Source organism: Peromyscus eremicus, chromosome 1 (assembly GCF_949786415.1).
Source record: "Peromyscus eremicus chromosome 1, PerEre_H2_v1, whole genome shotgun sequence".
Taxonomy (NCBI): Eukaryota; Metazoa; Chordata; class Mammalia; order Rodentia; family Cricetidae; genus Peromyscus; species Peromyscus eremicus.
The window spans coordinates 4,332,578-4,356,392 of NC_081416.1; the positions used below are offsets into that span (position 1 = coordinate 4,332,578).

At 44.7% G+C, this 23,815-nt stretch overlaps 1 protein-coding gene across 1 annotated transcript in view; it reads left to right on the forward strand.

Annotated features, from left to right (window-relative positions):
• Positions 1 to 920: 920 nt before the first annotated feature.
• Ablim1 (actin binding LIM protein 1) overlaps positions 921 to 23,815 on the forward strand; it is a 202,932-nt gene continuing 180,037 nt past the window's right edge. The window contains exon 1 of the mRNA XM_059256122.1: positions 921 to 1,024. Within this exon, the coding sequence (XP_059112105.1) occupies positions 979 to 1,024 (46 nt within the window). The 5' untranslated portion in view covers positions 921 to 978. The remainder of the gene's footprint in view (positions 1,025 to 23,815) is intronic.

A 23,815-nucleotide genomic window follows, 5' to 3' on the forward strand; every position in this document is an offset into this window, starting at 1 on the left:
GGCTGTACATTAAATTACATCTTAGAATGGGTGCCAGTGGCTAATTCTCTGTTGAAGGAATTCAGTGTTCTTCCCTCCCACTCACACCAAGTGTGTCAATCTCCTCCTTTCTCCTCGGCCATCCATATATTGATGTGAGGGCATTTGTCTTCCGTGTCCTTTCCCGTGGAAGCTTTGTCTTCATAACTTTCCTAGTATGCAAAAATCTGAGGTGTTCAGAAGAAACTGGGTAATCCAAGCCAGGCTCAGGTATTCCTGACTAAGGGGGGTTCCTTTCCACCTAAGACTGTTGTCTTCAGCCAGCAGACACCTGACAGAATATGGTTCGAAGCCAGTCCCACGCCTGTGCTTTATCAGGGAACAGTTTCCAGAGCCAAGATGAGCAGCTGGGAGAAAAAAAGTCTGTACAGTTGTAGTATTTTTTAAATCCTAGTATTAAAAAAATAGTAATAAAAGCCCATCTGGTTAAGATGGTAATTCATTTAGGAAAGATGGAAACAGGAGTCTTGGTGGAGTGGGAAGGAAGATCATTCTTTTCTCTTGGTATCTCCTCTTTGAGCTATTGTGAATTGATAGTGACGAAAATCTGGATTCTAGATTGTGCAGAGGAGAGCAAAGTCCTTGGAACGTTCTTGGTGTGCTTTCTCGAGAGTTTCTCGGGATCAGCCAGCCCTCTTCTGAAGTGTGTTGGTGGTCTGAGAGGCTCTTACAAGGGGTGCTGTGCACTGTGGGGAGGCTGGGGCAGAGTTCTGTAGGTGAGGAAGGTGTGAGAATCACACAGGAAACTCCCCATTCTTCCTGGGCCAGCAGCACACCCACTTACACACCCCTCCCTGAGTTAACTCAGCCCACAGATGACTCCTGGGAAGAGAGCCAGGCCCAGCCTAGCTTCTGAGGAGTGGACTCAGTCCTTCTGTGTGCAGAGCCAGGTGAAGTAAAGCCGAAACCCAGAGCCTGGTACAGGTTAATACCCCGGAAATGACTGCAGTAGCGGACCCTCGTCACCTCTCTGAAGACTGCAAAGGTTTGAACATCATTTCATAAACTTGTCTAGAGGGAGACCGTCTCTTTAGTGAGAAGGAACAATACAGGGTTCTTTCCATTGGGTAAAGCTGCCGTTGCTTATTTTAACATGTGAGTGTGGTAACCTATGTATTCCAAAGATACATATTTATGTAAAATGCCTGTCTCATATGTCAACATATCTGTAGATATTAATAAACACGGGATGTTAGACCGGACGGGACTGTTTGGTACAGGAGCACAGGAGCTGGGCAGGCCAATCTGTTGGGCACTTCAAAGGCGTCCTCGGTGACAGTGGCCAAACACTTGTGATTGTGTTTCTGAGAGTTTTGAGTTTGGATGCTGCCCCTGGGATATTTTCTCTGCAGTCGTGTTTTAGGAGAGCCTTCCTTCCCTGGTGAGGCTGGCTTTGGGAGTAACCTCATCCCCCATGGCTGACAGCCAATACCACATCTACCAGACCTCCTCAAAGGCAGCCTGGCGTGGTCATTGAAACCCACAGGCTGTGGCCATCACTGCTGACTCTTTTCATGTGGACTCCGTAGGACAAGCGGATGGGGCTTATTTTGGTTTCTGGAGAGCAGAGAGTGGGTGATGCCACAGAGGCAGATGGGCTTTGTGCTCCCTCCTTCACTTCCAACAGCTCTGTCTGAGTGGCGGCACCTCCGGTCAGCTCAGCTCTGCTCAGCTTTGCCATCCTCCCCAGCACTTGGAGGACTCAGAAGCCTGGGTCCGCTTCACATGCGCACACTTGTCAGGAGGCATGACGGCATTCAGGGTTGGCATACTGTAGATGATGAATAATTCATGTGGCCGCTCATGCTTGCAACTGTTTCCAGTAAAGGCATTCTCGAAGCCCAGGCTGGTTTAACAATCCGGCAATATGATTCTGTATTGATTATCGATCTGCCTTAGACACTAACTGGAAGATGAAAGTTGACAAACATTAGCAGAGTAAGTTTTAAATTTGACAGTAACCCTGTGTGGGCACTACACCAGAGTCTGTCTCAAGTTCTCTCTCCCCTTCCCCCAGCCCCACTGAAGGATAAGATCGCCTGGTGTTTACCAAAGAGTCTTTGACACCCTCCGGGCCCTCCTCAAGGGTAGAATCTAAATTTTAATAAAAACACTATGCATTGTCATTAAGATGTAGTAACATATGTTTTCTGGTCAAAAACGATAATTGTATGGTTTTTCCAAGTGAAAAAGGCCATGGTAATAAAGTTACAGTAGCTCAAGCTCTCCACACATGTCTACATTCAAATAACATATGGTAACACGTGTGTTATTTTAAATAAATTCAAGGACTTCTGCTGTAATTTGCACTGCACAAGGAAGGAATTTTCATTTTGGTTTTCAGGAAAGGTAGGGTAAATTCCAGTAAAATCTTACACAGCAGAGGAGATTCTAGGCAAATAGAATAAGCTGTAAACGGATGCAATGTTTAGAGGCTAAACCCGGAAAGAAAATATCTTTTTTTCCTTTATTTTAATTGACTCCCTTTCTACTCCATGGCATATTTTGAAGGTATCTGGAGTCTCCACTTGCTGCCAGCTGGAATCCGAAGAAAGTATCTCTAGAACTCAGTAGTTGACTTGAATCTCAGTCATAATTAGATTGGAATTTGGCAAATTATTTCAAGACTTAAAATCAGGCATGCTTTATGTTTGGAACAAAAAAGGGTTTCGTTGTTCTGTATTTAAAAAAACAGTGCTCGGGGGGCTGGAGAGATGGCTCAGCAGTTAAGAGCACTGACTGCTCTTCCAGAGGTCCCGAGTTCAATTCCCAGCAACCACATGGTGGCTCACAACCATCTGTAATGAGATCTGGTGCCCCCTTCTGGCCTGCAGGGATACATGCAGGCAGAACATTGTATACACAATAAATAAATCTTTAAAAAAAAAAAAAAAAAAAACAGTGCTCGATATAGGGAACATTGGCAATATATTTGTTGTTGTTTTGAGTCTTTCTGACCTGTCCAGGCTTGCCCTAAATTCACTGCATAGCCCAGGTTGGCCTTGAACTCTTGGCTGGTATCCTGCATCATCCTGCTGGGATGCAGTACTGGGATTACAGCATGGGCTGCCAGGCTTGGCTATAGCAATATAGTTTGGATGAACTTTTTTTTTTATGAAGGGATACTTTGAATGGACATGAGTCTGACCATGATTAAACATCATCTCATTCTCATTATTGTTTGTTTTCAAACAAACCCTACCCTTTCACTACTAGGGTAGATCACCCTGTTTCTTCTCCCAGAATACCTCAAAAGCATTAGCTGGTTAAATGGTTGCTGAAGCTTTTCCCTTCAGATATAAAGGAAATGCATGAGCTAGTATTTGCATATGATTAATAGTAATTTAGGCATCTGAGATATCCAGCCCTCTATTTCATATTTAAATGTGACTGCTGACATGTAGGTCTCCATCATTACATACACACTTTAAAGGCTGCAATGAGAGCCAGGATAATCAGCAGAAGATTGGTGTTTAACATGACTTCATGCTGTGTCACTCATTTCCAAAGAGGGGAAGAAGATATCTGGATGCCTCTTGGGTTTTCTGGGAGAGGAAGAAGATGGTGGGCGAGTTTTCCTGCTTTAAGAGGTACTCGTAGCTCCTTCTGCAAATGAGCTCTGCCTGTATCCTGGAAGGTGGGTCAATCAGAGCATGACATTGCCAGGAACACGCTGGAGGAGTGAGAACATGCTCCAGGAGCATGGAGCCCCGAGGCCCCAGAAAACAGCACCAGTCAGGGCTCTGAGAGCTTCTGCTGAGTTTCACCTACCCCACCATGATGTGACTACACCACACTGCCTTGAAGACTTTAATTTGATGCACACTATGAACCCTGCATTTCCTTTCTTCATGGTACTGTTCAGGGAACCCACGCTGCGTGCTGATGTGTGAACTGAAGTAGTCTTCCAGGAGTTGTGGGACACACTGTTTTGGTCTTGGTTAGTTAGCATGGTAGGTAGCAGAGCGGCAAATGCCTCTTTACTGATTATTTCAAAATGGCTTAAGGAGTCTGTCTCTGCTTCCATATAAAAGACGATGGTGGCTACGTGACTGCACAGGTACACTGTATTAACTCACTCCGCTCTTTCCCTTTCAAGGTTCTTGGCGTCACCCACGACTTTATTGTTTTTAACTTTCAAGTTACTCTCACTGTGATAGTCTCTAATTGGTGACATCGACAGAGAGTTTCTCCCATGTGTCATCCTCCCTCGACTTGGCATTAGAACTGTTTATGAGCATTCCATTTGTGGCAATTAATTCACCAAGCGCCTGTCCACAGGTGGAAGGTATTGTTCAGACTAATCTCTGTCATTTATGACCTCAGAAGACCCACTAGCACTTACGGGCCAAAGATGTGTTTGGCGGCCATCCAACAGGAGAGCGTGGGTTGGGGAAGGACGTGAGTATTGAGACAGAAGCTGTGAGAGCCTGTTCTCATCCACAATGGGTAGGTTGGTCACTAGAGGAGCTGGAGGGCGTCTTGGTATTCTGGTGACCCTATTGGTTTCCAGGGACAGGTCTGACTGGGCCACTTCTCGCCCTGACTTCACTCTCGTGCCTCTTGACCCCAGGCGCCGCCACCGCCTCGTCTCACTTCTGGAACCACAGCGATTGAAGGCCCACTTCCCTTGTTGATATGACTGTTCTTTGGTGGACTTCAAAGTCATTTTTTTCTGATATAAGTGTACAATATGGAGTTAAAGAAGGAGAGAACGGATCTGTTGGGCACAGGGTACTGATTAAGTACTTGCAGTCTAGAGAAAAAGATTTGGGTCAAATCTCAGCTTTGATATCTTTTGCCATGAAACCTTGGATAAGCTTCTTAATTTAAAATGTTTTTGGTTTTTTGGTGCTGTGTGTGTATTGCATGTATAAATTCATATAGATATGAACATGTCTGTGCACATGTGTGTGGAGGTCAGAGGTCAACACTGGCTGTTTTCCTCCATTGCTTTCTACCTTACATTTTCAGAACAGATGCTCTCACTGAACCTAGAGCTCACGGATTGGCTAGGCTGGCTGGCCAGTGAGCTCCAGGTATCCCCCTGTCTCTGCCTAGCCCACTACCAGAGCTGGGATTACTAATGCCTACCTCAGTACCCAGGGTTTTGTTTGTTTTACATGTGGGTACTGGGGAATAGAACTGAGGTCTTCAGGTTCATATAGCAAACACTGTACTAACAGAGCCATCTTCTTGGCCTCAAGTTTCTTAATTTTTTTTTCTTCTGGGGAATGGGTGTTGCCTTAGTTAGCGTTTCTGTTGCTGTGGTAAAATATCATGATCAAAATCAGCTTGGGAAGGAAAGGCTTTATTTCAGCTTACAGATGTCATCATCCAGGAAAGTCAGGACAGGAGTTAAAGTAGAAGCCATGGGGGAAAACTGCTTACTGGCTGGCTCTCCATGCTTGCTCAGCCTTCTTAGACCATTCTGGACCACCTGCCCAGGGTGGTCCCCTGATCAATCATCAATCAAGAACATCACCATGGGCTTGCCCACGGGCTAGTCTGTGGGGGCATTTTCTCAGCTGAGGTTACCTCTTCTCAGGGGTTAAGGCTGTCCTATTAGCCCAGATTAGCCTTGAACCTCCTGTGTCACTGATGATGACCTTGGACTCCAAGTTCTTTTCCTCCACTTCCCAAGTCATGTGACACCACACCCAGCTTGAGTTTTTAATTTCTGTAATCCTAAATTTCTACATCTGCAAAAGTAGATGTAGCACAACTACCTGTTTTATAGGAGCCTGGAGATTAGATGGGAACATCTATAAAACACACGCCCCACCCGGAATAATGAACAGTTCCAGCTGAGCATCCGAGTCTTTTCAATTAATTATATTGTTGGCCAATCCTTTGGAATCTTTGGAATCCTAGGTCTAGTTTGGATTGTTTTTGCTTTTAGGTTTTTTGCCTGTTTGTTTTATTGTTTTGTTTTGTTTTTGTTGTTGTTTTTGTTTTTGACAGATTCTAGTTTGGTTATTTCTGCTTTTAGGTATTATTCATTTTATGTGAGTCCTACAAGAATAAACCTTATAATGTATGAGAGACCAAGACTGCCCTTGACTGACATCCAAAACCAAGGGGTAACCCCCGCCCTCAGATTTATTTACTTTCTATGTCATCACAGTAATGCATGTTCCTACATTTATATACAAATAGCAGCTTCTCCCATGATGGGGAAGCCAAAGAACGTAGACGTTTCGTGGTCTGGCTTCCTAACTGGGCGTTGCTGTTACAGGATACGATGTTTCTTGATGAGACTTCCTGCTTTATCATTACTCTTCATAGCTGAATGAATTGGTAATCTACTAAATGCCTAACTATTCCTCATCTGACCCGTGTAAGGGAGCATACACAGTTTCCCTGTAAAGGACCAGATTCTAAGATCTCACGTCTCCCTGGATCTGAGTTGCTGTTACTGCTGCTACTTCTACAATGGCTTTTCCCTTCTGTTTTATTAAATGACCCTTTAAAAATAAAAAAGAAGAGTGTGGTGTTGGTGCACACCTTTAATCCCAGCACTCAGGAGGCAGAGGAAGGTGGATCTCTGTGAGTTTGAGGCCAGCCTGGTCTACATAGTGAGTTCCAGGACAGCCAGGGCTAAAAGGAGAAACTCTGTCTTCAAAAGAAAACAAAATACTAAAATAAAAAATAAATATAAAAGAATTTTTAAAAAATGTGGCCAGCAAGATGGCTCCGTGGGTAAAGAAAGGCACTTAACTACCAACCCCACATGGTAGCAGGAGAGAACCAACGTCTGCAAGTTGTCCTTTGACCCCCACACATGTGCTGTGGCATGTATACACACACACACACACACACACACACACACGAGAGAGAGAGAGAGAGAGAGAGAGAGAGAGAGAGAGAGAGAGAGAGAGAGAGAGAGAGAGAATTTTGTTAAAAAATTAGTGAAAAAAACAAAAAACGAACATTGTTCACTTGGGGATCCACACAAAGTAGGCCTAGGACTGTCGCTGACCTGGGATATTAGAGGCTCAGTGGGTGTGGAATGAGCAGTTACATAAAAACAATTCAGGAGCTTGAGATGACCCAGGCTACTCCAGGAGGGAGAATCTGTGTCCAGTGACTTCCCTGGCTGCCAGCATCTGCTCACATATCCCACAGCACAAAAGAAAACATTACAGAATGAAGAAAACTTCAAATCGGATTGGAAAGCTAATTTTCAAGATTGGCAGTTTCTGAGCTCATCTCTCCTCTCATTATCACAATGGTCTCTTTTGGTATACGAAATGTGATTTAAAAAAAAATTTAGAGGGCAGTTTCTGGATTTTGCATTTCCTTATCAATTGTGGAGTATAAAATTGAGATCCTAACACTCCTCATGGCTCATCAGTATCTAATGTCTGCAGTGAGAAGATAAAATGAAGACATGGTCATATGTACATCTTGTTTATATGAGACAGGCTTTCATGTAGCCTAGGCTGCTTTTCAAACTTGCTATGCGGCCAGGATGACCTTGAACTTCTTATTCTCCTGCACTCAAACCCCACCGGGAGCCCTGGGATTACAAGTGTGCCCTCTCAGACCTGGTTTATTGGGTAGAACTCAGGGTTTCATTGAGACTAAGACTCTATGACCTGGTTTATTGGGTGGAACTCAGGGTTTCATTGAGACTATGACTATGAAGTAATTCTTAATCCTAGTTAATCTGAAAGACTTTAATGTTTGATTCAAAGAGGGAGGGGTGGATAGAGATCCTTCTCACCAAACTTGAAGAAATGCTGCCCAGGCGAGAACAATAGATAGGTTTATAAGGATCAAATTCTGAGAAACACAAGATCTGAACACTTGTATTCACAGTCTGGAGTGAACTTTGTAAAGGATTTCGATTCGATGGTAAATAGTTTGGCCTTTGTGATGCACATGGTTGCTGGCACAGCTGTGTAACTGGGAGTCCAGCAAAAAGACCGCCATGGGTAGCACACAAATGAATGGACATAGGTGCATTGCGATAAAATTGTGTGCACAGCAGCAAGCATTTCTTTACAGACCAGTGGTCTAGGCTATTGAAAGAAATAAAAACAAGCAAGCCGTGGGAAATATTTTGAAATAGAAATTATGGTTTGATACAATGGAGATTTGTTTTGTTTAACAAGACATGTTTTAGAAATGAAAGCAGAAAAAAAAAATGTTGGTCATTCATTAGATAAATTTTCCATCATATTAGTACACTTTCGCCAATATGAGAAGTAATCTCCAGAAATGTGTCTTGTTATACAGGACATCTACTCTGAAAGGCTGTTCAAAAACGTGTTTACCGAGAATGCTAATGTTTTTGCTTAGCTTCAGAATGAGAGAGAAGAATTAGGAGAAATGAAAAACACCTAATTAATGTGATTTGATTTTGTGCCACTTTTAAGTTTTTATCTGGCTCATGTGACCTAGATTTATATAAGGGAACTAAATGGATGACCAGGGATGTTTTCTTTAATAATTAGGAAACAATGTGTAGAATTCAAGTCGTTTGTTTTTTTTTTTTTCTGCCTCATTTGTCCTTCGTATAGATTTTAAATTATAGGCATCACAGGTTTCTTGTCCATATTTGAAGAGACACTGAAACATGGAAATAACACTAGGGAATGAAAGGGGGGTTGTTTTGGCTTTGGCTAAAAATCTGATACTTTTTTACTCTGTTGCATTCTGTTTGGACCTAGTAGGCTAAGCTTGGTGGGGTTCTGCTGAGTAAACCCAGATAGAGAAGAGTCCAGAGTACAGTTTGGGGAAGTTAAGAAGGAGTAATGCTGTGATGAATCCCAGTTCTATTAAAGCTTTACCAAAGCTTAACATTTCCCAGTTCTTCTTGGGTGTGTATGCGCCCTGACCCCATCCATCCACCAATCTAGGGAGCGTCTCTCTTCCCATCTCTCTCCTTCTTCCTCCCCAACCCCTTCCCTCCATTGCTTCCTGTCTCTTCCTGGTGGCCATGTCAAAGTACACACGTGGGGAAAAAGGGTTTAAAGATCTAAACTGTTTTGCTGCATTTATTTCGTTATTATTTCCTGGGCCCCAGTCTATACACTCACCACGTGAGGAGCTGGGGCCGCAGCAGTGAAGTGAAAGCCGTGATTCTTTCATCCATGTGGACCTCCATAAACCAAGGCACACACTTCACCAGCCAGCATCCAAACGGCCAAGAAGCTTGTGAAAGTCTGTCCTTAACCCTCAACGAGATATACACAAGGCCCCAGTGAACTCCTGTTGTACTTCTGTCACAATGGCTACAGTGAGAAGGACCACTGATGCTGGGTGCCAGAAACTATACAGAGCAGCTATGGCTTTACATGGCTAGCAGGCATAGACACCACACTAATTACTTAGAATAGTATTTAGCAAAACCATCAAAAGGAAATGTATATACATACAAATGTGTGTATAATCCATAGCATGAATGTCCACTAACAAAATGTGTAATAATACCATTCATAGCATATTTATTCATAGTAGTACCAAACTATAAAAAAAAATCCCAAATGTCCCCAGACTAGAAGATGGCCACATTGATATGGTGCATTGTTTCAATGGAATATCAATTCAAAATAAAAATATACAATGTTTTATATACAATATGGAAGCTTCACACAGGCATTATGTTGAACAAAAGGAGCCAAACAGAGAAGTACATGCCACATGGATCCTCTTGAAAGCTGAAACTCCAACAGCACTCTTCAGTCTTAATGGAGGCATGAACTGCAGTGTGGTAGGGGGGACCAAGGGCTCCTTGGGGGATGTTAGACATGTTTTAGATCTCGGCCCTGGTGGCGGTCACTTGGTTGTACAAACATGAAGATTTGCCTAAGTGTCTGCTTGAAGTTTGTGGTCTTCACAGTAGATAGAATAGATTTCATTAAAATCTTGGCATCGTAAGTGAGGTAGATCCAAGCGCCACTGAAGAATGCTTGAAAGTACAAGTTAAAGGTTATGTGTGCAATCTGAACTCCATTAAAAATCCAGAAAATACAGAAAACCCACAAAAGGGTAGACAGTTGCTTCTGGATCTGATAATCATGTTTATTTCTCAAGAATTTTGGTGCTTTTGAATTTTCTGTGAACAAATGTGTATTACTTCTATACCAGAAACTTTTTAATGGGAGAAATGGTAATTGTGGTGTTACCTGGCAAAGTTTGACAGCTTGTAAATGATTTTTGACTTTTAGGGATGAAGTAGCAATTCAGAATGAGGTTGTGGAGTAAGAGAGGGCTTCCGAGAGGAATAAGCTATAGGAGGGGCTGGGTTGTCATTGAGGGAAGGGTGTGGATGAACACAGGCATCAGAAATGACTCATGAACCTTAGATGATGTGTCCTTGGACCTGTGGGCCTCAACCAATGTTGTGCGGACTCTCTCTTTTCTATTCCCCGTATCCTGCGGTCCTTTGAGTATGTTGACTTCTGCAACCCTAACACGACGATCTCCTATGCCAGTGATGACTTTTACTCTTTTTGTTGCTGAGATGAGTGTGTAGCTGGAACTATGTAGATCAGGCTGGCCTTGAACTCACAGAGATACACCTACCTCTGTCTCCCAAGTCCTGGAACTAAAGGTGTGTGCCAACACCTGTGGCTTCCATTTGAGTTGTTTTTGTTTGTCTTTTTGTTTTTTGAGACAGGGTTTCCCTGTGTAGCCCTGGCTGTCCTGGAACTTACTCTGTAGACCAGGCTGACCCCAAACTCAGAGATCTGCCTGCCTCTGCCTCCTGAGTGCTGGGATTAAAGGCCTGTGCACAAACACCCATTCCATTTGCATTTTTACAAGCTTTTTTTCCTAGCCCTTCTATTTCTAGGCATTACCATCTGCTTCATTTTCTGTTTTGAGGTTGGGGTTTCTCTCCTGTTGCTCTGTATGCCAATGAGAAATTAAAGATCAGCTGTGCCAAGCCATTCCCTACTCCTGAAAAAGATGGATAAAGGAAAAAAGAACCTCAACACACCATGGGGTGGGAGTCCATTTGTCCTATTGAGGAGACCCACCACCAACTTTATTCTGATCTAGGCTGCTTTAGTTTGCTTGGCCTGAAGAACTCTTGTGTTGGGAGCCTTTAAAGGAATAGTTTGCATCGGACATAGAAAGCAAGACACTTTGTTTAGTTAAAGGACTGTTACAGGGCCTCAGACAACAATGTGTGTTACAGAGTATTTGTTTAACTGTGAAAAGATGTGTTGCATTTGTTTAACTAGGTAAAGATGTGTTGCATTTGTTTACGTTATGGAATATTTGTTTAACTAGGTAAAAATGTGTTGCTATTTTACCTTGTCTGCCTAAGGCACCTAATTGGTCTAATAAAAAGCTGAATGGCTAATACAAGGGAGGAGGTAAGTATAGGCGGGACTTTCAGGCAGGGAGAGTAAGGAGGAGGAGGAATTTAGGGTTGGGGAAGAAAGAAAAAGGAAGACAACAGGGTCCAGCCAGCCAGACACGGAGTAAACTGGAAAGTAGGACATACAGAATAAATGTAGATGAATAGAAAGAGGTTAAATTAAGTTAAAAGAGCTATTGGGACAAGCCTAAGCTAAGGCCGAACATTCACGATTGATAACAAGTCTCTGTGTCTTTGTTTAGGGGCTGGTTGGCCCAGAGAAAATGTCCGCTGCAGACTTGCTCAACAGGTGCTGACTAGCTTGCTTTTCTGCCCCTCTTGGCTTTTTCTGATACTTTTTTACTGATGGATGCACATTTATAATTGTGAAGTAAAGGAGTAATAATCTTGAAATCCATTATTTCTGAATCTGTTCTCAGCAAACCTTGAGTTTAATTAGTCAATCTTCATATTCTTATTGATAGCTGAGGATGAACAGAAACCCCGCTCCCCTCCTTTTTTTTTTTTTCTCATTTTTTTTAACAGCCTCTTTCTTTCTTGACAATAAAATTTACACATCTTCAACTCCAATGCCAGGGAAGACTGCCAAGTAGGACCTGCAGTGATATATTGTGTACCCTAATAAAATTTACCTGAAGATCAGAGAACAGAACAAGCCACTGGATTAAACATAGAGGCCAGGCAGTGGTGGCACACACCTTTAATCCTAGCACTAGGAAGTAAGTAATATGGCTGGGCGGAGAAAGGTGTATAAGGCATGAGGAGACAGGAACTAGAGGCTTTTCAGGCTAAGGAATCCTAGAGGTAAGATGTGGCAGTGGCTTGTTCTTTTGTCTCTCTAATCTTTCAGCACTTACCCCAATATCTGGCACTGGGACTTTTTATTATAAGACCATGTTAAGATTCATGTTACAAGGACCATTTAGTTGAACTGAGAGGCTCTCACATTTTTGATGCAGAGGGCACTTCTAGTAACTTTGAAGCTATAGATGCAGTTTTAATCTTTTTTCCAAGGCAATCCACAGGAAGTAGATGTTTGTAAAGCTTTCTCTCCATCCCAGGAGAAGATTAAAAACCAGGACAAGCACATCAGTGTCGTCCAGGCTCACAGTTCAGTGGTTTGTTTCATGGCTTTGTGGCCCCGGACTTGACCTCTGGGTGGATGGAGGCTACTGTAGCCTCCATCTTCCCCTCTGTCCTGAGGCCAGTGGTCTCACCTGTCTGCTGGACTCCACTCACTCCGTGGATATTCTGATGACATCATGAGCCAAGTGTTCCTTTGGACATGAGCTCATCTCTTTCCAAAAAAACTTGTTCTCTTTTTCTTACTCTGCTTCTCGGTGGTCTCTCAGGCAGTGAGTAATCTTCAGGGTTCTTTTCAATGTCACTATCATGAAGATGTATTTTCACTTTAGGTGGTATCTGTGACATTTCATGCTGTCCCTTTGTGTGTTGGGGTCACCTTCTAACTACACTGCCAATTCCTGGTATGGCTAAGTGCATGAGACTGTGCAAGAAAGGAATGGTTCAGTCATGGGATTGTTTTCTACAACTTCTCTGTTGACAATCTTGTCTCATTCCTGTGCTCAGCCATCAAACTGCCTTTTTCTCTTGCTACCTCAGCTTATGCTGCATGCTCCTCCCACAGCTGACAAGTCCCCATTTCCAGTTCCCTTTCGGACTCAGTATCTGCAGAGACTACCCCACACTCTGTCCCTTCCAGTTTGTCACAGCTGGACATGCACCCATCACTCAATGCCATTCACCGGGAAGCGCCCTAAATTGTCACTCGCTCCTGTCACTGATATGTCCTTTTGTGTTTCTAGAAGTTCATGGAATGAGTGTTTGTTGTGGGCTAGATATCTGGATTATGATATATAGCAAGATGGAGAGAAGCTCTGAGTTTCCACTGGGATACATGTTGGTGTAAACCTAGTGGAGAAATAAGAATGGATTTCAAAATCATACTGAGTAGAAAAAGCTAGAGACCTAAGGGCACATACGGATGCATCTATGGAATATGCAAAAGAGATAGAAATCGTAACAGCCGTTATCTCTGATATGTGGACAAAGGCTTTCTGGGAGTAGGAAGTGTTCTGTCCCTAGACAGAAGATGGACATTATATGGTGAATGAATGTTACGGCTCATTGAGTCATGCATTTAAGAGCTATGCGTTTTACTTAATGTATGTTCATGAAAAATAACAAAATCAATTTATACTGAAATGATTTTGGAGTAAGATGCATAATAGTATTCTACTAGCTGTCAAAGAAGAAAGCATATGGAAGCTCTCAATGCAAAATGGTGGAGAAAGAAGATACATTCTTGTATTTGTGACTAGGGAAAGTGGCGGAATTTGCTTCCAAAGTGTTCCTACTCACACACTCAATCACTTGGCAATATAGGACATGATCCACAAGAGATTGAAATCTGATTTTAGAAATGAACATATGGATCTCTAATGTGGACCCTTCCAAAGTTTCTAAAAAAATCTTATACCCTAAAATGTGTGGTCTTAAAATACTTGCCTTCACCCACTACATGAAATAAATCACAACTGTTGTTTTAAGCTTGGCCTGTGGGGGCTGATGGCACAAAGTTGGGAACAACTATGCTTTTCTTCCCAGGCTGAAAGCTTTCCGACCACGGCAGGGCTGGGACTGTTGTTGGAAGGTGGAGCTGATTTCACATCACATATGAATATCCCACTGTAAAATAGCCGTAGTCACTCAAACTGCACAGACCCTTTCCTTTGTAAAATGAGGATATAATTGCTTTATACTTATTTACCACTCACAATTATCTCTGGATCCATCTGCTGCTTCTAATTAAGTTTCTATTCTCACCCCTTTGGGTATTTTTCTTTGTCATGTCTAAATTAACCTTTATGGAGTGTTTCTGTCCGTCAGAAACTATCAAGGACTTTAATTGACACACGGAGAGATACTGGCATTTTATCTGCTTCACAGATGAGGCAGCCAAGACTCAGAAAGTGAAGAAATTGGGGCTGAGGAGATGGCTCGGTTGGTAAAAGTCCTGGCTGTGCATGCTTGAGGGCCTGGGTTTCTATCCCCAGAACTGGGCATGGCCGTGAGCATCCTGTAACTCTAGCTCTTGGGCTGTCAAGGTTGTGACAGGAGAAGGGTGGCAATCACTGGCTATTTCTGTTTCAGAAAGTGTTGGTACTTGCTTGTGGCTATTGGTGTTATGGTCAGTTTCTGTGTGTTTTATTTTGGTAGATTAATTCTTGGTCTCCAAACATGTAATTTAGCATTCCTCATAGTAAAAAAATAAAGCATATAAATGTATGTTCTTTCTTGAGAAATATTCTTATGCCATATTCCTATTGAATACACTCTAAAGCATGCATACGTGTTCATGGTACATGTCTGTGCTGACATATCCCCTTGCACTCTGTAACAGATTATCCTGAAGCTATTGCACACTCTATTTTGACAAACAATAGAGTCCTGCACAGTGATTCTGCCCTAGAGCATTTCCATATGAAAGACTGCCAATTTTCTATCCAATAAACTGTCCCTAGCAGATAAAGGATGCAGCGGAATGGCTATTCGATCAGCTCCAGACTCCGGAAACTTCTCTATTGTTAGAAAAATCATTGTCCATCTATAGCCACATATAAAACAGTGTGTTCCAAAACCATCTACAGCTGTGGACTTCAAAATAGCCAAAGGCATCTTTTATTCATATTAAAGCCTTGGGAGTTGCCTTGGGGAGTTCAGGTTATTTTCAAGCTGGGAATTCTGAGTAGGGGTGGAGTTTCGCAGGAAACGCTATTCTCAGGGGCGAGCCTCTGCTTTTCGGTCGAGCATGTGGGTCTCTCATCTCACAGAGTCACTGCTGTGATGAACAAACGTGGGTTTAAAGCACTAGGGCGAAACCAAGTGCTGAGTGGGTCTGTGAAGAGTGGAGCCATGCAAAACGTGCTTGTGGGCATGTGCCAGTAGCTCTCTGGGAATTCTAGTCCACTCAGGAAAGAAGGCCGTGGACATACTTTTCAGAGCCGTGCATCGTGCCCCGGGGAGGCTGTGCATATGTGGGTGGATGGTCTCCAACTGGGACTCATTCCAGTCACTCCCTCTTTTCATTTCCTGTGATCTAACGGAGCTTCCTTCTGGAGAACCTTCTACTTGGAATACTCTTCTCTGCCCTCCCCAAACCCCTTTCGTTTCTTTTTTTTTTTTTTTTTTTTTTTTTTTTTTTTTGGTTTTTCGAGACAGGGTTTCTCCATGTAGCTTTGCGCCTTTCCTGGAACTCACTCGGTAGCCCAGGCTGGCCTCGAACTCACAGAGATCCGCCTGGCTCTGCCTCCCAAGTGCTGGGATTAAAGGCGTGCGCCACCACCGCCCGGCCCCTTTCGTTTCTTAATAGGTCTGTCTTCAAAGACCAGTGGGGACACCAGGGTCCCCACAGTCCCAGCAGTGTCAGGCTGATTCAGGCTTTCCTCGGGCACATCCACAAAATCCAGGCACATCACAATGGGACTCACTTGATGTGCCCCGTCCATTTTGCCTGTGTGTCATTGTCGGGGCTGAAATAGAAGTATGTGAAACTGTTCGTGTAAATGGGAAACATAAGCCATTTCTGTGTTCAGAAATATTTTTTTCAATTCGTTGGGTGTGGTGACGCACTTGGAGGCAGAAGCAGGGGGATCATGGGTTTAAGGCTAGTCCAGCTATATGAAAACAAAGCCCAAACAAATAAAAAGATGAGAAACTAATAGGGACCATAAGCCATGTTCTCACACTACTTTACAACCCATGGACACTACACCTGCATGTTGAGGTTGTATTTATCGGGTTGTTCTATACTTAGGCATTTCTGTGCCTGAGAGGGCCTCTGGCTGGTTCGTCAGTAAAGCTGCTAACATCTGGCCCATCGACATCTGGCCCATCGACATCTGTGCACTCAATACATGTTTGTATTTTTATGTTAATTAATGTGCATGTGAGGAGGGGTTGTTTGTGCACATTTATGCACATGTGTGTGGAGACCAGAAGTCACCCTTGGGTGTCATTCCTCAGGAACCATCCACCTTATTTTTTGAGACAGGCTCTCTCACTGAGGTCTAGATTTTACCAACTTTTCTAGGCTGGCTGGACAGTGAACCCTAGGATTCTGCCGTCTCCACCTGCCCAGCGTTGGGGTTACTGGTGTGTTATCATGCCAAACATTTGACATCAGTGATGGGGATGTCATTCATTCATGTTCACAAAGCAAGAACCTTACCCACTGAGACATGTCCCTGGCCTCTTGGTACATATTTGCAGAATAAAGTTAATACCTCAGTTGTAGTTTCCTGTAATGGTCTCTGTCTATTGCCAAGAGAAGTTTCCTTGATGACGGGCGAGAACTACGCTGTCTGTGGGTGAAAGGATCAATGTTAGGATGCAATCAGGAATGATGCTGGTTTGGCAAAGTGGCAGCTGCAGGTTCTCCTCCTAAATCCAGGACCTCACTAGCCCTGGGTGGTTTTCTAGGTTTCAAGTAACAGACATGATTTTACTTTATACATTTTTATGACCATAACCTGCAGGGAATTCTGCAAATTCAAAGTTTTAATCTAAAGGTGGATAATCTCCAGGGAAGAAACCAGCAAACAAGAGACCTGGCTACGACATAGAGGGGACATGGTTACCTGGGCTACTGGACATTTCCGAGTAATCAATGGAGAACTTGAGGCCTGCCAGAATGAGTCAGGGCTTTTCAGTGTTGAGAGAGATAAATTATAAATACTTCCAGCCGGGCCGTTGGAAATGCTTCCCTCTGCATTCTCCCTCCCAGGAGACCTCTGGAGGAGGGGAAGCGGGCGGGCAGGCGCAGTGCACCTGCTCAGGGTCAGCACCTCTGCCAGCCCACGTGCGGAGTGCTGACGCCGGAGCTGCAGGTTCCACGCTCCGTGAGTTATCCTGCCAGCAAGGACAGCCTGTTTCCTGATTACTGGGACAGCTTCCTGTGGCCACAGCTGGTGGGGGCCTCTGGGCATATGCCTGCCACTTAGTGCCTTCCAGATCAGTGGCGCTTAGACAAACTCTGACCAAGAGCTTGAAGCTGGTCTGTGCCTCACTGTGCCGTAGAATGTGGGTGTCTTCCTCTCTTACCAAAGCAGCCGACTGTGGCGACAGTGTTTCTGTGGACAGACAGTTTGATCCAAGTATTAGGGTTCACGTTTGACAATAGCTCCTGATGGGGTATTGTCACTCTTCTTATTGAGTGCCCAGTGTGTGTAGCGCCCCCTGGAAAGGAAAGGGGGTGAGGGGATAGTTGCTTAGCAGCTGGCAGGAGATGCAGACAGTCTAGAAGTAGCCCTATGATGAGGTAGGCTATGTCAGTACTGGGCAGAGCTGTCGTCCGGAGATAGAATGGACGTGTGTCCTGGCCACACTGCTTCTGGAAGCCTCACAGGAAGAGGTAACAGCTGCATTTTTAAGGTCAGGGGGATTTCCAGGAGATTCTAATGGGAAGCAGGCTGAGGAATTTTAGCAAATGAGAGAAATATATGGCAGAGGGTAAGGAGTTGGAGTATAAAGCACATTCCTCTGCAGCAGGTCTGATGAAATGTGACCTGTGCCCAGTGTCTCAGTGCTCTGACTCTGTGGAAGAGATCCATGGAGACACTTGTCTAACACTGAGCCTGGGAGCCCTGGGGACACTGGTGCTCTCTCTCTGAACACAGCTTGTCTGTGGCTGCTGCTTGAAGGCATCTCAAGGCTGACTCTCACTGCTACTTGAAAATCTTGCCTATGGAGAATATTGTCAGGGAGTAATTTGAGACACTTGATGTCCGTTAACTAATTATGCTTCAGTCCTCAGAGTACCTCAGTCTTGAATGCTCAGCAGATTTTATGTAGTATCTGAATTATTGATGGAGATGATGCAGGAGAGGGGGCTTGGCAGCTCGCTCTGTTTTGAGCAGGTCTTGGGCGAGTGGTATTACGGGAAGAAAGGCAGATGCTCACAGGGATGGACGAAGCAGGCCTTGCGGAGGAGCCTTGCCCAGATGGAAGCCTATGCCAGTATACCCAGAAAATCACAGCCTGCTTTGGAGGGATAGGTAAGACCCCTTCGGGCGAGGCTTTGCAGGGAGGTTGAGAATGCAGATGAGCAAAAGACCAAGCTGTGTTGCTGGCAGGAAGCGTGCCTCAAAGGAGAGGCTCCAGCGGTTCTGGTGATGCTTGCTGGGAGTTCCGACGGCAGCCTTCTCTCTCCAGCCTCCTCACTTACACACACACACACACACACACACACACACACACACACACACACACACGCGTGCGCGCGCGCGCGCGCGCGCGCGCGTACACACACACACACACACACACACACATTCAATTTGTTCTGCTTAGCACTGAAGATCACTCTGATGTTGTGAGCTTCCTGTAGGGGCTTGTGGCCAGTTTGCAGGGGGCTTCCTGAGCTCTTTGGTTTGCTTATTTTTGCTTTTAAAAACTTCCAGAAAGCAGTTAGCTCCACAGTCATTGAGGGAGCTGCAGGCCACCTTCAGCCCATCTCCCTAGAACTCCAGGCTGGAGGAAGAGTCTCATCGGAAGACAGGGATTTGCTCTCTGAAAAAAAAAAAAAAAAGTTTCTTAGCGAGAAGCATGTAGATCTCAGCAGATGACAAAAACGTAACCAAGGGATTCACTTGTGGGACGCTGTGGCTTGTCCTACAGAAGCAGTGTCTATGACATCCATCCCCTGAGCGCTGGGCTGACCCAAAAACTGGCTCGGAGATGGAATCCATCTCCTCGGACAGTCACTGAGCTACCCCACTGCACAAAGGCCAAGTGCTAGGGGCCTCTCCACGCTTATCGAAGCTCCCTGGTGAATTGCCCTGCTGCTAGTTTCTATTTGCAACATACCATGGGGGAACTTATGTAGGTGAGTTGGAACTGCTGACAGCAGGTACAGGTTCCTGGCTATCTGGTCACTGGCTGGTCACTCAGGCAGCCGAACCTTAGACACGGGGTAAACATTTGCATTGCTAGCTTCGTAATGTAGCACAATGCAATGTCTTTATTACTTTATTTTTTGAGTGCTATCTTCCTGTACAACTATATAAATCCAACAATGCCCACTGCCCTCTTGTGCTGGCACTGTCCTTTGACGTGGACTGTGGCCGGAGGCTGCTTGAGCAGCAGGGTAAGGGCTGGATGCAGGCTTCTCCCCATGCCAAGCTTTCCTAGGCCTGCTGTCAGGCACACTGAGATGTGGTCTCTGCTGGGAGCCTACTTAGAATCATGTAAGGAGGTTAAGTTAGAAGTAGAATTTAGTCCACAGGTTTCTTGACCACCAACTAGCCCCAAGCCCTGAACAGACAGCTCTGAACTCTGATCTGAGAATGAGGCCACTTTTCTTATGCTTGTATGTAGTTGGACATCTATATTTATGTGTGTGTATTTGTGTGTATGTGCACATGAGTGTGGACACACACAGAGGCATCTATATTTATGTGTGTGTATCTGTGCATGTGAGTGTGGGCACACACAGAGGCATCTATATTTATGTGTGTGTATCTGTGCATGTGAGTGTGGGCACACACAGGCATCTATATTTATGTGTATGTATCTGTTTGTGTGTATGTGCATGTGAGTGTGGGCACACACAGAGGCATCTATATTTATGTGTGTGTATCTGTGCATGTGAGTGTGGGCACACACAGAGGCATCTATATTTATGTGTATGTATCTGTTTGTGTGTATGTGCATGTGAGTGTGGGCACACACAGAGGCATCTATATTTATGTGTATGTATCTGTTTGTACCTGGAGCTGGAGTTGCAGGCAGTTGTGAGTTGTGCTGGGAACTGAACTCAGGTCCTCTGAGGAGGCTCTCTCTCCAGCCCCATGTGCCGTCTTTAAAAGCAATGGACACCTGTTGTCATCAGCCACCTCATGGGGTTTACTCCCCACCCTGCTCTAGCATTTTGACATGTACCAGACTTCTTCCCTATAACCTGTAAATCCAAAGTTCACATGTTTGCTTTTTACACTATCCTAGAAGATAATCACTTCTCTCATCATGCAGAGTATGGACCCGGGGCCTCACCTGTGCCAGGCAGGTATTACACCACGGGGAGATACTCCTATCCCAACAGCTGTGTCTTGAAGTAAATACACAGATCTATAAGCCTGTCGAAACCCAGGCTGGCCTGAATATTAACTGCTGAAATAAGCCGCAGCTGAGCATGGAGGTGGAGTTAGTGCCGTGGAATTAGTTTCCGGGAGTGACAGTTGATGCCTTTAGAGACCGAGAGGTAAAATGGCGTTGTCACACTTGATTTGGGCCAAGAAGATGGGCTCTTCAGGGCACATAGGTTGTTCCAGCAGCCATGCACACTATCTTTAGAGCAAGGTATGACAAGGGGGGTGTGCCTGTGTGTATGTGGGTGGGGTGGGTGTAGGGGAGAGACTGACATGGGCTTAATTCTGTAATTTAGGGTATGAAACTTTTGAAGTTTGACTCCATTTCCCCTGCCCCGCCGCAGGCTGGGAAGCCTCTGGAACCACCTTTCTCTTCCGAGTCCGCTGTGCTTCCCACCAGGGGGAACAAGTCCAGCAAATCTGGTGACTCTGGTTCTTGAATTCTACGGCCAAAACCCGCACTAAGAATCAGGAGCCAGTAAAGGAAGCAAGCACTTCCCAGCTCACTCCGCCACCTTTGTGGAAGGGCCTCCTGATATAGGATGAACACAGCTTAGCACTTCGCCCCCAGGCTTGCTGGGCTGTCTCAAGGAAGTCCCTCAGCCTCTCTGATACTGTCCTTCCTCATCTTAAAGGATAGAGTTGGTTGGGGCATCTATTTCTGGTCCTGGTTTGAAGAACTTTTAGAAATAGAAATTTCTGGGCCCCACCCACAGGAATCTCATGTGGAGGTCTGAGCAGATACCACAATTCGTATTTGTGAATGTTCTGTAGATATTTACAGGAATTTCTGAGAAGTGCCGGACTTTATCTTTGCAGACCCTCTTAGGCTTACAGTTCCATTGATTTAAAGTGCACAGTGGTTTTAATAGAAGAAAATTCTGAAGGATCCAGTAGCCCAACAGCAGGAGAAGAAGCATAGGTTTATTCACTTTGACCTGTCACTATTGTGTGGTTGTAGAATGTCACACACTGTACTTAACCTGACAGTGTGGACATTACAAAGCTCTTCACCAGGGATGCCCTTTGGATGTCAGAGCCCTAAGTCCCGGAGGGACCTACTAGGGTTGACTTTGGGGAAAAGTGAAGCTTCTACCCCATGACAATGCTGTCTCTGTCCTGTGCGTCTACATTAGCAGGAAGCCCACGGAATGACTCTGAGACATTGAACACTTCGGTTACTGAAAATGCAGGAGAGTTTATGGCACTGGGGAAAGAATTCTCTAGAATGTGAAAAGGAAATGATTGCTCACTGTGGCCTGGAGCTTGATCTGTCGCTAATTAAAGCCAGGGTGCTTTTGCTGGGCCCACTTCAGCCCCCTGAGCTTCAGAACGCTGGCAGTCTTGAAATTATGACCCGAGCTTGTCCCTGGCATGCATTTGAGGAGTGAATACAGTTTATCTTGGGCTTATTTAGACTTGTTCTTAGCACTCTCACCAGATAATATTGGACATTCTAGAAATAGTTGCTGGATAATTCTTTTAGGTATTGCCCTAGGTGCAGTATTAATTTTATTTTCAAGTACGAATTCCTGTCTCAGACTGCAGTCATGAGCTCCTGGTAGTGGGCTGTTTTTATACATAATCATCGGGCTGAAAATATGGCTAAGCTCCTGAGGGTAATCTTTTAAATACGTCCTTCTTAATCTTCTTTGCCGGGCAGTGAGAAAAGAGATGATAGGAACCCGGAGAGCCGAAGCAGCTACTGGGGAGCCCTTGGGCTCCTGGGTCCAATCTTGATTACATGTCCGCCATGCCAAGATGCCGTCCTTCCTTGGTTTAAAGTGTCTGGGGAAATTGTGCAGCTCTGAGAAGGGCAAAGTCGCCTCATCTGAGAGAACCAGCCTCAGGGGCTCGCACAGAAGGAGACTGATTATTGAGGACCTGAGTGTCCCCGAGATCCCCCACCCAGCTCATCACAGGTACAGCACAGTCACACATCTGTTCTATCTGTATTCTGAGGACTGTGACTCACCCGAGTTCAGGTTTGGCCACTGTGATCCTTCTGGTAAGTAACTGAATCGCCTTTGGACGCAGTTTGTGTTTTGTGATTGACATAGTAATAAAGTGCCTCCTGGACCATTCTCCTGTGCTGCGTGCTTCAAAGGAAACACCGTCCTTCATGTATAATGAATGGGACGGGAGCAGGAAGAATGGAGGCCGTGGCAGAAGGACAGCCACACATTTGAGTCTCTGGTTTATGATCTTTATAACAAATACGTTTCTTTCAAAACATGGTTGGAATAATTATCAGTATGATGTCAAACCCCTCCAACAGCAATGCTGTTCTCTCACAAGACCAGGAAAGCATGGGAAAGAACTACACACGGCAGCTGATTAACTCCAGCCAGGGATGACCTATGCAAAGCTGAAGTTCAAATTTGCTGCCTGTCTAGTGGGGTAGTTTAAGAGAAAAGAAAGTGTTTTTATTGAGAGAGTGTGTTGAGACTCTTTCTCAGGTGAATCTCATTATAATGTAACTGTTCAGTTTTTTGGCCTGGGAAGGGCATGGAGAGAGCTCAGGCTGGGGAGGGAGTCGTGTGTGTGTGTGTGTGTGTGTGTGTGTGTGTGTGTGTGTGTGTGTGTGTGTGTGTTGATGGATGTGTGTGTGCGTGCTCACATCTGTGTGGGGTAGCTTCAGGTACTGGTGAGAGAATCTACCGTGGTTTTCTTTAGACACCATCTTTCAATGCTCTGGAACCGGTAGAGTAGGTTAGGCTGACTGGCCAGCAAGCCTGAAATAACTGCCTGTTTCTGCCTTGCCGTCTCTGGTATTACAAGAGCATACCACCACGCATGGGGTTCTGATTGGTTCTGGGGATTGAACTCAGGTCCTGGTGCTTGGAGGGCGACTCCTTCATCAACCGAATGGTGTCACCACAGCCTAGGCTACTGATTCTGACCAAGTCTCAGACTTTGACATTGTAATGGCACCTTTAGTGGCCTGGTGCTTACCCAGCTCCCCACTCCCAGTGTAAATCAGTTCTTAAATAAGGACAAGAGGCAGAAGGCCATTAGGCACGGTCCCTACAGATACACGGAGCTGATTACAGTGAGCACGAGCTATGTAATTCATGGACAGCTGGAGAAAGGGCAGGATTGCAGACAGTTTAGATGAGGTGAGGGAATTCATTTATATGAAGGTCTTTTGTTTTATTGCAATTAATTTTAACAGCCTTATTGAGCTGTTAAGTATACTGTATAATTTATCTATTTAAAGTAGGTGGTTCAATATGTTTTAGTACACTTCCTGACATACAACTTGTCACCACAG